Genomic DNA, 14,992 nt, shown 5'->3' with positions numbered 1-14,992 from the left:
AGAGCTACTGCGGATCCCCTGACCAGGCTTGTACTCAATCTAGATGCTGAGACACGGCCACACTGGTTATCCACCGTCCCTTAGTCGGTCCTCAAGCTATGCTGTGAGTGTTCCCACCACCACCCTTACCTCTAACCCCAACTGAGAGGGAAAGAGCTGGCATCCACCCCAAGGAGGGAGTCCTTTACCCTCCCGGAGGGGAATTACGCAGCCAGGAGCACCATGGACCAGCAGGTGCCCTTGAAGCCTTGTGTCACTCATCTGTAGTGAGGGCCTGGTGTTCGCCCCCATGCTGTCCACCAGCTTGGGCCATGGGACAGCCAGAGGCCCTCCACTAGTATACTGTCATGAGGGTGAATCCTTCCTGCCCAGGGTGTAGTGTAGCCCCTTCTTTCTTGAGACAGTAGTGATAGTTGTTCCTTTGTTCAGTTGGGTCTGACTCTTTGAGACCCCATGGCCTGCAGCACACCAGGCTTCTCTGTCCTTCACCATCTCCCCGAGTTTGCTCAATTTCATGTCCATTGAGTCAGTGATGCTATCCACCCATCTCATCCTCTGTCGCTCTCTTCTCCTCCTGCCTTCAATCTTCCCCAGGATTAGGGTCTTTTCTAATGAGTTGGCTCTTCACATCAGATGGCCAAAGTATTGGAGCTTCAGCTTCAGCATCAGTCCTTCTGATGAATATTCAGGGTTGATTTCCTTTAGAATTGACCAGTTTGATCTCCTTGTAGTCCAAGGGACTCTCAAGAGTTTTCTCTAACACTACAGTTCAAAAAGCATCAATTCTTTGGCGCTCAGCCTTCTTTATGGTCCAACTCTCACATCTATACATGACTACTGGAAAAACCACAACTTTGACTCTATGGACCTTTGTCAGCAAAGTAACGTCTCTACTTTTTAATACACTGTCTAGGTTTGCCATAGCTTTTTGTCCAAGGAGCAAGTGTCTTTTATTCTCATGGCTTCAGTCACCATCCGCAGTGATTTTGGAATAGCAATAATTGTAATTAAAATGTGCCTGGTGTCAAAATGAAAAGCGGATGATCTTTATGAGTCCTCTCTAAGATGCCTCTGTGAGATACTTAGAGGTTTAGAGCATGTGGCTAAGAGACCGGGTGGCCAGGGAGAGACTTGGGGCGCTCTATGAACTGGGCAGACTGAAAGCACTCGGCACAGAAGGACCCATGGCGGGTAAAGGAGACAGATGTGGGCCACACCTGTCAAGGCCCGGCCACCACAGCGACCTCCCAGAAATGTGGAGAGGATGGTGGCTTTTGTTTGTCTCCTTTGTCGGATTGTCTGAGAAGTTGTCTGACAGAAGTTTCAAAGGCTGAGCTAATGAATGCAAATTTCCCATTGTTCTCAAAATCACATCTATTCAAGGATAAAATGAGAAGCTTGGGTCACCCTCCCCTGGAGGAGGAAGTGGAGGATTTCAAACAGGAAAAACCACCCCTCAGCTCTTGTTAAGGAAGCCCAGCGCCTCTGAATCTGCACCTGCATCATTGGCTCAGATCATCCAGACAACAGGCTGAGCGCCTGTGGGATGTGACTGATGCTCCACCCCCGCACGCCCAGTTCTTGGGATCCATGTCCCAGCGGGTGGGGTGAGGTTGCATCTGTGCGTAGGTTTCCTGGTGCCACTCTGACCAAGTGCCACAAACCTGATGGCTGAAGCAACCGACATTGCCTTCTTACGGTTCAGGAGGTCAGATATCTGAAACCAAGGTGTCAGTAGGGCCGAGACCCCTCTGAGCCTCCAGGGACAGATCTGTTGCAGAAAGGGGGACCCCGTCCATGACCTGAGAGTGGGCTCTTGTCTAACACTTGGATATGAATTGTCCAAGGAGACACATGTGGTGGCAAAACAAGAGATTTTATTGGGAAGAGGCGCTGGGGCAGAGAGCAGGAGGGTCAGGGAACCCAAGAGTACTGCTCTGCCACGTGGCTCCCAGTCTCAGATTTTGTGGTGATGGAATTAGTTTTCAGGTTGTCTTTGGCCAATTATTCTGACTTAGGGTCTTTCCTGGTGGTGCACTTGTCACTCAGCCAAGATAGATGTCAGTGAGAAGGCTCCTGGGAGGTGGTAGGACACGTGGTGTGACCTTTTGACGTTTCTTGAACTCTTCTGATTCAGTACAGTTCAGTTCAGTTTAGTTCAGTTCAGTCTCTCAGTTGTGTCGGACTCTTTGCGACCCCATGGACTGCAGCACGCCAGGCTTCCCTGTCCTTCACCATCTCCCAGAGCTTGCTCGAACTCATGTCCATCGAGTCGGTGATGCCATCCAACCATCTCACCCTCTGTCATCTCCTTCTCCTCCTGCCTTCAATCTTTCCCTGCATCAGAGTCTTTTCCACTGAGTCAGCTCTGGTTGGTGGAGGCTTATTAGTTCCATGCTCTGTACCAGGACCTCCTGTCATGAAATAACTCACGCAGATGGTTACTGTGATGCCTGGCCAGCAGGGGCAGTTTCAGCCAGTGTTTCCCCTAACAGATCCTGCCTGCCGTTTTCAGCTCCTGGTGGTCCCAGGTGTCCTGGGCTTGTGGCCACATCACTGCTGTCACCACTTCTGCTGTCACATGGCCATAGTCTCTGTGTGTGTCCAAAATTCCATCTTATATAAGGGTCCTAGTCACTGGGGCCCCATTCAGGATGACCTCATTGTAACTACATCTGCAAAACACCCTCTATCCAAATAAGGTCGCACCTATGGGTCTGCAGGGTCAGGACCTCAGCGTATCTTTGAGGGTGGGGGGGGGGCATGGTTCACCCCACAGCTGTCTGCAGAATCTGGTCTTTTGCTTTTTCAGGAGCCCTCGAACCAAAGACAACTAACTGGAACAGGACCCCCAGAGGCAGGGCAGGAAGGAGGGCACCTGGTTGTCCCACATCCCCACCCCTGCCGACCCCCTGTGATGGTTACCTGGTGGAACTGGGAGTTGACAGATGTGAGGGGGAACCCAGTGCAATGTGACTCCAGAAGGCCTTGGCAGGCCCTACCTGACCATAGGTTCAGGGAAATGTGGGCCTCAGATCCCGCAGTAACGGCCAAGCCATCTTTAATCATTACAATTTCCCTCTCTCTCTGTTTGCCCTCATTTCCTGGGGGGATCAATCAATCCTGCCTCTTTAGAAGGAATTCTTTGTGAGAAAAGATGTGAGTCAACGCTGGGATGTGAGAAAAAAGGGGAGATGAGAGCTCCGGGAACCCTGCAGGGAAGCACCGATGTGCGTGACTTTCCTTCAAAGCAAAATCGGATCCGTGGGTTTTCAATCAGGGGAGCTGTGACAGATGTCTCCTGCTCCAGAGAACTGTGATGAGGACTATCAGAGACCCGAGGCTGGCGGGGCCTGCCTCCCTGAGGGGGTTCAGGGGTGCTCTGGAGGGTCAGCTTCTCAGAGCCCCTGAAGGCTCCCCCGGGGTCAGCCATCAGCAGGGCCAAGATGGCCCAGGACAAGCCCAGAAGTTACCCACCGAGGACCCTGCCCTGGCTCTCAGCCCCTCTAGAGCCCAGAAGCAGTGTCTGTACATTGTTTCCGTCGGCAATGCATCATGTAGCCTTGAAAAGGTGAAAGGCCATGAGCCCCTGTTCCATATGCGGCAGAGGTCCTCCACGTGGGGTCCCCAACCAGCAGCATCAGCATCCCCTGGGGGCTTCTCAGAGATGCCAGCTCTCTGGCCCACCTGGATCTGCAGAATCAGTTACTTTGGGTGGGTTCCTGCAGCCTGTGTCCTCCAGGGGGCGCTGCTCTAGATTGATAACCGCTATTCCAAGGGCAACTGTTCCTCCCTCCCCCCAGGGCTCAGTCTCAGGGGTGTGCACCCACGGAGCTGGCTTGCTGGTTCGCAGCCCACCCTATCTGCCGGGCTCATTCATTCCTTCTCCATTCACTCTACCAGCTCATGCCCCTCCAGGCTCTGTGGCTGTTGGGAGATGAGCAATTAAGAACGCAAGCAAGGCTCCTGGGGCTCTGGTTCCAACCGTGACAATGTCCAGCTGGTCCAATCAGCATGCCCACAGTGGAGGCTAAAATATTGTCAACTAGAAAAAAAATGCACAACATGAGAGTTGCGAATTAAGTTTTATTTGGGGACAAAATGAGGACTGCAGCCTGGGAGACAGCACCTCTGATAGCTGTGATAAAACTGTTCCAAAGGTAGGGGAGAAAGACTGTCTTTATATATAAAGACAGTATATATTAGAAAAGGCAGAGGAATCAGAGATCAAATCACCAACATCCACTGGATCATCAAAAAAACAAGAGAGTTCCAGAAAAACATCTATTTCTGCTTTATTGACTATGCCAAAGCCTTTGACTGTGTGGATCACAATAAACTGTGGAAAATTCTGAAAGACATGGGAATACCAGACCACCTGACCTGCCTCTTGAGAAACCTGTATGTAGGTCAGGAAGCAACAGTTAGAACTGGACATGGAACAACAGACTGGTTCCAAATAGGAAAAGGAACATGTCAAGGCTGTATATTGTCACCCTGCTTATTTAACTTATATGTAGAGAAACTTATATGCATCATGAGAAACGCTGGACTGGAAGAAGCACAAGCTGGAATCAAGATTGCCAGGAGAAATATCAATAACCTCAGATATGCAGATGACACCACCCTTATGGCAGAAAGTGAACAACTAAAGAGCCTCTTGATGAAAGTGAAAGAGGAGAGTGAAAAAGTTGGCTTAAAGCTTAACATTCAGAAAACTAAGATCATGGCATCCAGTCCCATCACTTCATGGGAAATAGATGGGGAAACAGTGGAAACAGTGACTGACTTTATTTTTTTGGGTTCCAAAACCGCTGCAGATGGTGACTGCAGCCATGAAATTAAAAGACGCTTACTCCTTGGAAGGAAAGTTATGACCAACCTAGATGGCATATTAAAAAGCAGAGACATGACTTTGTCAACAAAGTTTCATCTAGGCAAGGCTATGGTTTTTCCAGTGGTCATTTATGGATGTGAGAGTTGAATTATAAAGAAAGCTGAGCACTGAAGAATGATGCTTTTGAACTGTGGTGTTGGAGAAGACTCTTGAGAGTTCCTTGGTCTGCAAGGAGATCCAACCAGTCCATCCTAAGGGAGATCAGTCCAGGGTGTTCATTGGAGGGACTGATGTTGAAGCTGAAACTCCAATACTTTGGCCACCTCATGCGAAGAGCTGACTCATTTGAAAAGACTCTGATGCTGGGGAAGATTGAAGGCAGGAGGAGAAGGGGACGACAGAGGATGAGATGGTTGGATGGCATCACCGACTCAATGGACAAGAGTTTGGGTAAACTCCAGGGGTTGGTGATAGACAGGGAGACCTGCATGCTGTAGTTCATGGGGTCACAAAGAATCGGACACAACCGAGCGGCTGAACTGAAACTTAAAAATATATATGATTTTGGTGAAGGGGGAATACTTGCTATCAAGCATGTATTTTTCCAGAAAGTTTCTGCTGGTCTCATGAAGCTTCTACTGATCATGAGAAACAGTCACCGTGAAGGATCTTAATGCTTTTCTAGATATGAGGAGATACAAGAATTTGGCTCATAAAATCAGCTCCTGAGAATATCTAAGTATCTGAAGACCTGTCCTCCCAGTTCTCCCCTCACTCAAGCACAGAGTGCCTCATCTCTGCTCTCCACCCTGAACTCCTTTCAGGGGTGTTGAAGGTCAGCAGCTGCAGCAGCACATGACTTAATCCTTGTAGAGGTAGCTGGCAAGTGCCCATGGCTAGTGCCAACATAGACACATAGACAATATCAAAGGGCAGCCCTGCCCTGATATTCACAGATTCTGCATTTGTGAACCCACTTGCTCAGTAAACTTTAGTTACCCCCAGATCAACATGCATGGTGCTTTTGTGGTCACTTGTGGATGTGGGCACCTGGCAGATGTCTGATTCAGGGAGTAAAGGCGTGGAGGGTTTTCTGGGAGGGGGGACCCTCACAGCAGGGATTTCCTTGAATCCTGCACCCCAGGCACCTTGGTCTAGTCCCAGCCCTGCTCTAAGGAGAATCTGTGAGAGGAACCAAGACTCCATCCCATAGGCAGGGGTTCGGAAGCTCTTGAGAGGCAGCAGCACACAGTGGCAAATCAGCTTTCTATGGTGCCACGTGGCCTGCCTGCAGATGCGGGTCCTGGTGCTTGCAAACTGTGTGACCTTGAACGGGTCACTTGACCTCTCTGTGCCTCAGTTAACTTATCTGCAAAACGGGGCGAATTATAACCCTACCTCACAGGGGTGTAGTGGGAAATGAATGTGCTCGTATCTAAAAGGTACATGCTACCTGACTGTTACTGTTATCGTCCTTAGCTTTGTTGTTGTTTAGTCACTAAACCATGTCCGACTCTTTTGCAGCCCCATGAACTGTAGCCCACCAGCCTCTTCTGTCTATGGGATTTCCCAAGCAAGAATATTGGGCAAGTGTGTATTAGTTGCTCAATCATGTCCAACTCTTTGCAACCCCACAGACTGTAGCTCACTAGTCTCCTCTGTCCGTGGGATTCTCCAGGCAAGTTACTGGAGTGGGTTGCCATTCCCTTCTCCAGGGGATCTTCCCAACCCAGAGATCAAACTTGGGTGTTTTGCATTGCAGGCAGATTCTCTACCAACTGAGCCACTAGGAAAGTCCAAGAATATTGGAACAGGTTACCATTTCCTTCTACTTTCATCCTATAATGCTGTACAGAAAGCCAAGATTCAGGGACTTCCCTGGAGGTCCAGTGGTTAAGACTCCACCTTCCAATGCCGGTGACGTGGGTTCAATCTCTGGTTGGGGAACTAATGTCCCAAGTGCCTTGTGGCAACTAAGCCCCTGCACCATGACTAGAGAGAAACCCTCTAGATGAAATGAAAGATCCCACATGCCACAACAAAGATGTTGACACAGTCAAATAAACAAATATTTTTTTTTTAAAGAAAGCCAAGATGCAAAAAAAAAAAAAAAAACAAGATGCAAACCAAAATATGCATACTTGGGGGAAATTAACAGAATGTCAGAAAAAGCTATCAATACCATCTTGACATTTGATAATTCTTCACTAGCCACTAGGTGCACGGGTGCAGTTAGTGATAGAATTTCACTTTGGTCCTCATGGACCCACATTGCCTGGCTCCACAGAGAATGGTATTTACATCATCACCATGTGGCAAAAGTGGCCTCCTCTCTCATTTTAGAATCAACACATGGACCAATCTGCGGAAAGCTCGATCGTAGTTACAGAGCAAAATGCAGATGTTACAAATGGTCTTTTTAAAAAATATATTTATTTATTTGGCTGCACTGGGTCTTGCTTGCTGCATGGAGAATCTAGTTCCCTGACCAGGGACCAAACCCAGGCCCTCGGCATTAGAAGTGCGGAGTCTTAGCCACTGGGGCCACCAGGGAAGACCTCAAATGATCTTTGACACCATAAAGGTGATGGCAAAGCTAAATGGAAGATGCAGAGAGAAGTCTGTTAAGGTCTTTTCTGTTTTTTTGCAATTCAACATTTTATGTTTTTATTTTTACTGTGGCCAGAACATTGAACATGAGATCTGCCTTCTTAACACATGAAAAACAATATTTGTTAAGTGGAGTGTGGTTGAATACAAAGCTGTGTTGGTTTCAGGGGTACAGCCAAGTAAATCACTAACACATTTTTAAGTGCACAATGCAGTATTGCTAACTAGGCACAGTGTTCTTCAGTAGACCTCCAAGCTTTTTCAGATATGTGTGTGTGTGTGTGTGTGTGTGTGTGTGTATACATATATATATAGATCCCTGAAACAAATATATATACTGAAACTTCATACCATTGAACAGCAACCCTGGGAGTATGCTAATTTCTCATCTAACCTGGTAGGGAGTCCATAGACAGCAGCTGAAGTTGATATTTCCTGAAATAGATTCTTAAGTGTTCCTTTTAAGGTCACAAAAGTAACCATGAGAATAACTAAAAATAATAACATAGCTAAGAAAAATCAAGGGAGGGAGGAAGGGGGACAGGGTTGTAGGCGGTAGGACTAAATCCTCATCTTTCATGCCAGAAAGTCAAGGGAAATTGTCTCAGGCTGACAAAACAAGCCCTAGACCCATAAAATTATTATGTGTGTCTGCAGTGGACAAAATGAGAAAGCCTAAAATCAGAAGAAAATTATTTCCTTTGAAGAGAGGGAGACAGCACAGGAAACGTTAAGTCCTTGTTTTATAACTTTCTGGATGGTTTGAATTTTTCAGTGTAAACTTTCTGCTTTTGTAAGCGGAAACTGGTGTGAAGGAGTCTGGTTGCCGCTGTCAGGGCCTGACTACAGTGGGTCAGGGTCAGCAGGGCCAGGCCCCACCCTGGCCCCCCTACGCACAATCTCTGATGCCCATGAGCTGTGAGACTTTCTCTTTAGGTCTGGAAGTACATATGCCCGTGGAGACATCTATTTACAGACCTTTCAAAGAAAACTGCAAGTACAGTACAGATATTTAAAAACAGCATGATTATATATTTTTTGCAGTATTAAAATAACTGGAAGTGGTTTGCGTCATGTGATTTTTCAGTTTTACATCCAACGAGTATCCTTCAGTTCAACATAGATACCAATGCTACATTTGTCATTTAAAATGGGATAGTCTATAGCATGGGAGGTCCCTGGAACCTGTGACCACGGCTCAAGGGGCACAGGAGCCCCTTGGGTGTATGGAGGAGGGAGGTCAGCCCCCCATATTCCTGCCCTCGCTGGGAAGTGTTAAATGATAAACTGAGGCAGATCACGAATCTTAAGATTATATTTGGGCTGGGAATTCCCTGTTGGTCCAGTGGTTAGGGCTTCATGCTTCCAATGCAAAGGGTGCCAGTTTGGTCCCTGGTTGGGGAACTAGGATCCTGAATGCCACTGGATTGACTGGAATGGGACGACCTCCAACAGGAAGTGGTGAGTGCCCCACCCCCAGGAGCTGGAGAAAGTATAGAGAAACAGTGTGGAAACAAAGGAGGTTGTTGATTGGTGGGGCTTAAAGTCCCTAACCTTGACGCATTCACAGGCTTAGGTTTGGGTTTACTTGCATTGGCACCATGCATTACACCCCCCAGCCAAGTGGACTTCTCGCTTAATTAATTTAAAACCTTGAGGAGGGAGTGGGTATCACAAGGGAATAGCCTGATATTCAGTGTGGAGCAGCATATGACATCAGTGTTAGATATTTCTCAGAGTTTGTACTTCTAGTGGCCTGAACTAAGACCAGAAACTTCTCTGTGAAAGCTAATAAATGCATTTCCAGGATGGGAGTTCACTTCAACTCTTTCTGTCTTAAGCTTCTGCTCCCTGGACCTTACTCTCAAAGGCAAGATGCCCCATAGTCGTCCATCCCAGAGAGAGCAAGGTGTGTGGTCCTTGCCTGGTGTGCACTGCTCTGGTCCCTGATTCCCCCTGGGATGATGACTCCTCTCCTGGCACAAGAGACCAAATGGAACATTCCAGAAGACCACTCCCCTGGCTTGTCCTTCTCAGGCACTCACAGGTCCTTGGCTCTGGTAAGCAGAGGAGACCCTCGGGCATGTGGAAGACGGAGGTCAGCCCTCTCCCAATCCCTGCCCTGGTCACCCCAGGAGGATTCCTTTTCAGCAAGTGCCACCCTTATCCTGGAGGTCTCCTGGTGTCACCATAGAGAAGCTTCATCTGTTCTTGAACTTCTGTAATGTCAACTTTAAAAAAATGCACAGCACGAGAATTGCAAGTCAGGTTTTTATCTGAGGCAGAATGAGGACTGCGACCCAGATAGAGCACCTCAGATACTTCTGAGAAACTGCTCCAAGGAGGTAGTGGGGGAAGACAGTATATATGTGATTTTGGTGAAGGGCGAGTACAGGCAATCAAACACTTATTTATTTTGTAGGAAGTTTCTGCTTACCTCATGAAGTTTCTGCTAGTCCCAAGAAACAGTCGCCACCATGAAGGATTCTAGTGCTTTTCTAGATATGAGGAGATATAAGAGATCAGCTCCTGAGATCTATCTGAAGACCTGTCCTGCCAATTTTCCCAGAGCCCAGAGTGCTGAGGTGGTTTAAACACAGATTGGAAAAGAAATTCCAGACACAGAGCATTTCAGAAGGGAGTGAGTTTATTAAGAATAAAGAGCAGAGATAATGTGGGCACTGTGAGTGTAGTGGGCCAACCTCCTGACAGATCTGGGAGAGTCGACAGCTTTCATGAGTTAATAGCCAATTTTTATAGCCTCAAGACAAAGAAAATGCCTGCTGGAAGGTTGGCATCAGGTGATTGGCTAGGGTGCTGTAGGGTGGGTAACAGGATGGGCACTTTTGCCTAATTTGGAGTCGGGAAGCCTGCTGGTGGTGATCAGAGGGGTTTTGAGCAAATTACAAAGAGGGTTCAGGCAGTTCCAGAGAGGACCTTGTTTCTGGGCTTTGCCTATATGGCCTTGGGGCAGGACTCAAAAGAGTGCCTTGTTTCTGCTCTCCACTCTGAACTCCTTCAGGGGGTGTGGAAGCTCAGCAGCTGCAGCAGCACATGACTTAATCCTTGTAGAGGTAGATGGCAAGTGCCCATGGCAAGTGCCAATCTGTAGTTGATGGTAAACAGAATTGTATTTACGTTTTCCTCTGTGCCTTGGGAGGTTTCTTGCTCAACAATACTTTTGACACTCATCTAGGTTGTTGCATATTTGGTAGTTCCTTCCTTTCCATCCCAAAGTAGCGTTGCATTGTGTGGATGTACAATTAGTTGGAAGTACGAAGATCAACAGTATTAAGGATTGGGAGCAGCTGCTTTACATTTTTAAAGTTCACTTATTTTTATTTGACATTTTTAAAAAAACCAATGGAGTCTGCTTCTTCGAACAGTTTTGGGTTTGCAGAAACACTGAGTAGAGAGTACAGAGAGCTCCCGTGTAGCCCCTCCTCTGACCCCATTTACCCTGTTATTCACACCTTGCATTAATGTGGTACATTTGTTACAATTAATGAAGCTACATTGACTCACCCTAATTGCTCAAAGTCCATAATTTACATGAGGGTTCACTCTTGGTGTCCTACTTGCTCTGGGTTTGAACAAATGTATGTCAACATGTATCCATCATCATAGAAAGCTTCACTGCCCTAAAAATTCTCTGTGCTCTGTCTGTTCATTCCTACCCTGAAACCTTGGCACTGGTCCTGATACTGTTCCCATAGCTTTGCCTTTCTGCAACCTCCTATAGTTGGAATTCTGCAATATGTGAGGAATTAATTGGCTGTGTTTGCATCTGAAAGAAAGGGACTGTCAGGGCGAGGCTGGGAGGAGGGTAGGGGAGGGACACGGGAGGGCCTGGGACCTGCCTGACCCCCTCTTTTCTCCCAGCAGGTCTTGCCAAGCCCATTGGTCTGGTGGAGGGGCCAGGAGGCCTGGGCCAGGGCGGCATGGCGGCCACCCTGCGGGATGACAGCCAGGAGACGGAAGGCAAGTTCGAGGAATACGGGTACAACGCACAGCTCAGCGACCGCATCTCCCTGGACCGTACCATCCCAGACTACAGGCCCAAAAAGTGAGTAGGTGCCCCTCTCCCACAGGCACCTCCAGGCAGCACCCCCGCAGGCCCAGGCTCCTGGCACTCAGACACTCACAGGGCAGAGTGGAGGGAAGGGCGCCCAGGCCGGCAGGGGCCTCCTCATCTGCCTTCTCCGGGTTCTCTGCCCTCGGCGTCCTGCCACCTGTGCCCGGGGTGTCCTCTGCAGGTGCCCACCACAGGACTGAGTCTGGACCTGCCCAGGGAGCTGGGCCTCACCAGTTGATGCTCCAGGGGCCGCCACTTTAGATGGCACAAGTGACAAGTGACACAAGCTTGAAGCATCGGACTCTGCCAAGTGTATTTGTCCTCCCTGCTTTTGGTCCAGGAACTGTGACGGTGGGTGGAGAGTCTGCCTGAAACGAGCCTTGCCTGTGTCTAAAAGATATTCCCATGACTGAGTTGCATCTAAAGTCAGTTACCTCTAGAGTCAGTTACCTCTAAACCCCAGGCCCACTGATCCCCAAAGTCACAGCAGTTGAATCAGAAAAGTCAGACCCACGAATGGCTGTGGCCTTGCCTTCTGGCCCCTTGACTGATTCCTGGTCTCAGACCACTGTATCCTGTATTGAAGCTCACTAGGTCCTTTGGCAGAGGCGAGATTGGAACAAAATGCCATACTGAGTGGACCTCATTGCTTTAATAAATCAGCCAAGCATGGTGCCTGTGCCCTGGGCATGAATGAAGAGTTTGGCCAGACTCCTTGCTGTGGCTCCAGCCACAGCTGGGAACCTAGAACAAGCAAAACACTTTCAGCCACACCTTTCCAGCAGAGAATAGAGTTTAGGCCTAGACTGGGCTGAGCAGCCTGAGCAGCCGTGTAGTCATAGTTGATACTCTGGGTCCTGAGTTGGTGACAGGCGGTGCCTTGGCTTCTGAAGCAGTCTTTCAGGAAAGGCAGATGGGGGGTGGGAATGTGTCTACTTTTAGCTCCTGTCTTGGTTTACCCCTCTTCCTGCTGTGGCCTCTGAGACAGGACACTGGTTTGTAAAGTGGTCCCAGAAGCTCTTTCCAGATGGCTCAGTGGTAAAGAGTCTGCCTGCCAATGACGGAAATGCAGGAGACATGAGTTTTATCTCTGGGTCAGGAAGATCCTCTGGAGAAGGAAATGACAATCCACTCCAGTATTCTTGCCTGGGAAATCCCATGGACACAGGAGTCTAGCAGGCAGCATTCCACCAGTTTGCAGAGTCTGATGACTTAGCAACTGAGCAAAAAACACACCCAGAAGCCCTGGGAGGGAATGGGAAGGCTGACATGGAAGGGCTGGACCCTGAGAGGGTGCATCATTGTTGTGGGTTCAGGTGGACGGTGGCAGATCCACTGGGGATGGGGGCAGCTATGGAGTTGGTCTCGGGGTTACCCCAGCCCAGGGAGGACCAGGGAGCAGTTCTCACAGACTCCTCATTCATCCAAACTTGAGGGCTTGTTGCAGGGGTAGTGAGGTGAGATGCCCAGAGACCAGTTTCTGGGGTGCGTGGAGCAGGGCTGGTGTGAGCATGCAGCTGCAACAGGGAGTGCTGGGGCCTGGGGCATGGTAACCAGCCTGTCTGCCCCATTCTGAGTCCATGTCCTCGCCCCACCCTGTCCCTTAGATGTGCTGGTGTGTTCCCTAGACAGCTTGGAGCCACAGGGTGGGAGGTTAGGCTCCCTTGTGACTCCATCCCTAAGAAATTACCCTTCTGTCCCCGTTACAGTCAGAGTCTAGAGCGGGCGGCTGCCGCCTGCTCCACCACGTGCTGCAGGTGACGGTGCTATTTTATTTTCATCACATTTATTTTCATGGTTACCACTGAAATAGCACAAGTAGTGTCTCTTTCCATTTGCAGGGATGACATAAAGGTCCTCTTTTGAATAAAAAGTGCCTTTAGGTGTAAAAAGACCAATTTGGAGAAACATCCTAAGTAAGTAATAAGGCAGGGGGTGCCGAGATTGACAGCAGACAGGCATGGACCTGAACGAGTCAGGTTTGGGAAGCGCCAGTCTGTGCTCTGAAGGTGCGTGAGCGCGCGCATGTGCACGCGCAAGAATGTGTGTGAGTGAGCATGTGTTCCAGTGTGCGTCAATTTCTGAAAGCCACCCCCGCTACGCCCTTCAGTTGTGTCCTGACTTTTGGAGAATGACCCCAGTTATTCAGTCAGCAGAGTCAGCACAGCTGCTGGAATTTAGCACCATTCTTGACTCTGAGCCCCTGGGCGGCCATGGTGCCATTCGGAGGACCCCCAAGGCCAGCTTCAATAACTCACTAAAGGACTCGCAGGGCTCCGCAGAGCTGTTACACATGTGGCGCAGCTTGCTGTCACCGAAGGACAACAGGAAGGAGTCCCAGATGCCCCTCAGAGCCGCGGGGCTCGCGGGGACAGTGCCAGATTCTCCCGCAGTGAGGTGTTAGCGCACGGCGACGTATTGCCACCAGGGGCGCCCTTGAGCCCTGGTGTCTGGGTTTTCACTGGCTGACCTCAGTCTCCAAGTCCTGCAGAGGTCAAGCTGAGGCCCCACAGGAACTTGCTTGCAGCGAAGATTACACTGCGAGGCTCCAGGCCTCTGATCAATCAGGATGTTCCAAGGGCTCAGAGGTCACCTCCCAGGAGGTACAGGGCGTGGACAAGCGAGACTCCCTCCTGTGACCTCTCCCCGTGCACGCGGTCCTAGTGGGGACACCTCAGCTGACTTGGCTCAGAGGCGGCGCCATGCTCCACCTCCCTGCGTCACATGGCATATCGGGTCACAGGACCCCGTCCCTGTGACTCCAGGGGACTTGCAGCCACTGGACGTGGGTCAGAGACAGCAGGAGAGTGTTCCTTCTCCTGCTGCATCTCTTACTTTAAATCATAGCATTCGTTGTCATGACTGAAGAAAGCCCTTTCTTACCCTGTTTCCCAGTTACCACATCCTTCCTGTGGTTCTGTGGAATCTTCTAGAACCCTTCCACGCTGCCTTCCACGATGCCAATAGGCATCGGGCTTGTGTCCAGTCACAAAGAAGTTACGGCGGTACTGAAGCCTCTGTGATCCCTGATTCCCCCAGGGCCTGCTTTCCAAGGGGTCCCAGCCCTCAGGGCTCAGGGTGACTGGACCTCTTCTCCCAGTGGTCTTGCCACCTCTCCAAACACCAGAGCAGGGGCAGTTATGGAACAGATGAGAATCTGCCTGTAACAGACTTGTCCTTTGCCTCCTCCAAATCCACTTCTCTTCCTTTGGGTAGTAGCTCCAGGTTCAATGTGGGGACCAATGGAAACGTCCCACTCCTGCTGGAGTTGGTCACGTGACCCAGGGCTAAGCCAATCAGAGCTTCTGGTCAACCGGCCACAGTGATTGAATCAGGAAGATCACAAGGTCTAGACGGGTTGAGAGTGCGTCTTGGCCATGAGGGAAAAGTCAAGCTTCCCCCCCACAAAGTAAAACTGCAAGTTTAGGAGCCTGGGGAGCTACACCATATTATCAACAGGAAAGAAGAGC

The 14,992-nt window shown here is 49.5% G+C and overlaps 1 protein-coding gene across 1 annotated transcript in view; it reads left to right on the top strand.

The window, feature by feature from the left end:
• The window catches only part of GALNT9 (polypeptide N-acetylgalactosaminyltransferase 9), a 118,370-nt gene that overhangs the window by 21,440 nt on the left and 81,938 nt on the right, over nucleotides 1-14,992 (top strand). The window contains exon 2 of the mRNA XM_065904837.1: nucleotides 11,333-11,513. Coding sequence (XP_065760909.1) covers nucleotides 11,333-11,513 — 181 coding nt within the window. The remainder of the gene's footprint in view (nucleotides 1-11,332; nucleotides 11,514-14,992) is intronic.

Source organism: Muntiacus reevesi, chromosome 13 (assembly GCF_963930625.1).
Source record: "Muntiacus reevesi chromosome 13, mMunRee1.1, whole genome shotgun sequence".
NCBI lineage: Eukaryota > Metazoa > Chordata > Mammalia > Artiodactyla > Cervidae > Muntiacus > Muntiacus reevesi.
The sequence above is the reverse complement of the archived record's forward strand: the minus strand, read 5'-3'. Positions and strand labels throughout refer to the sequence as shown.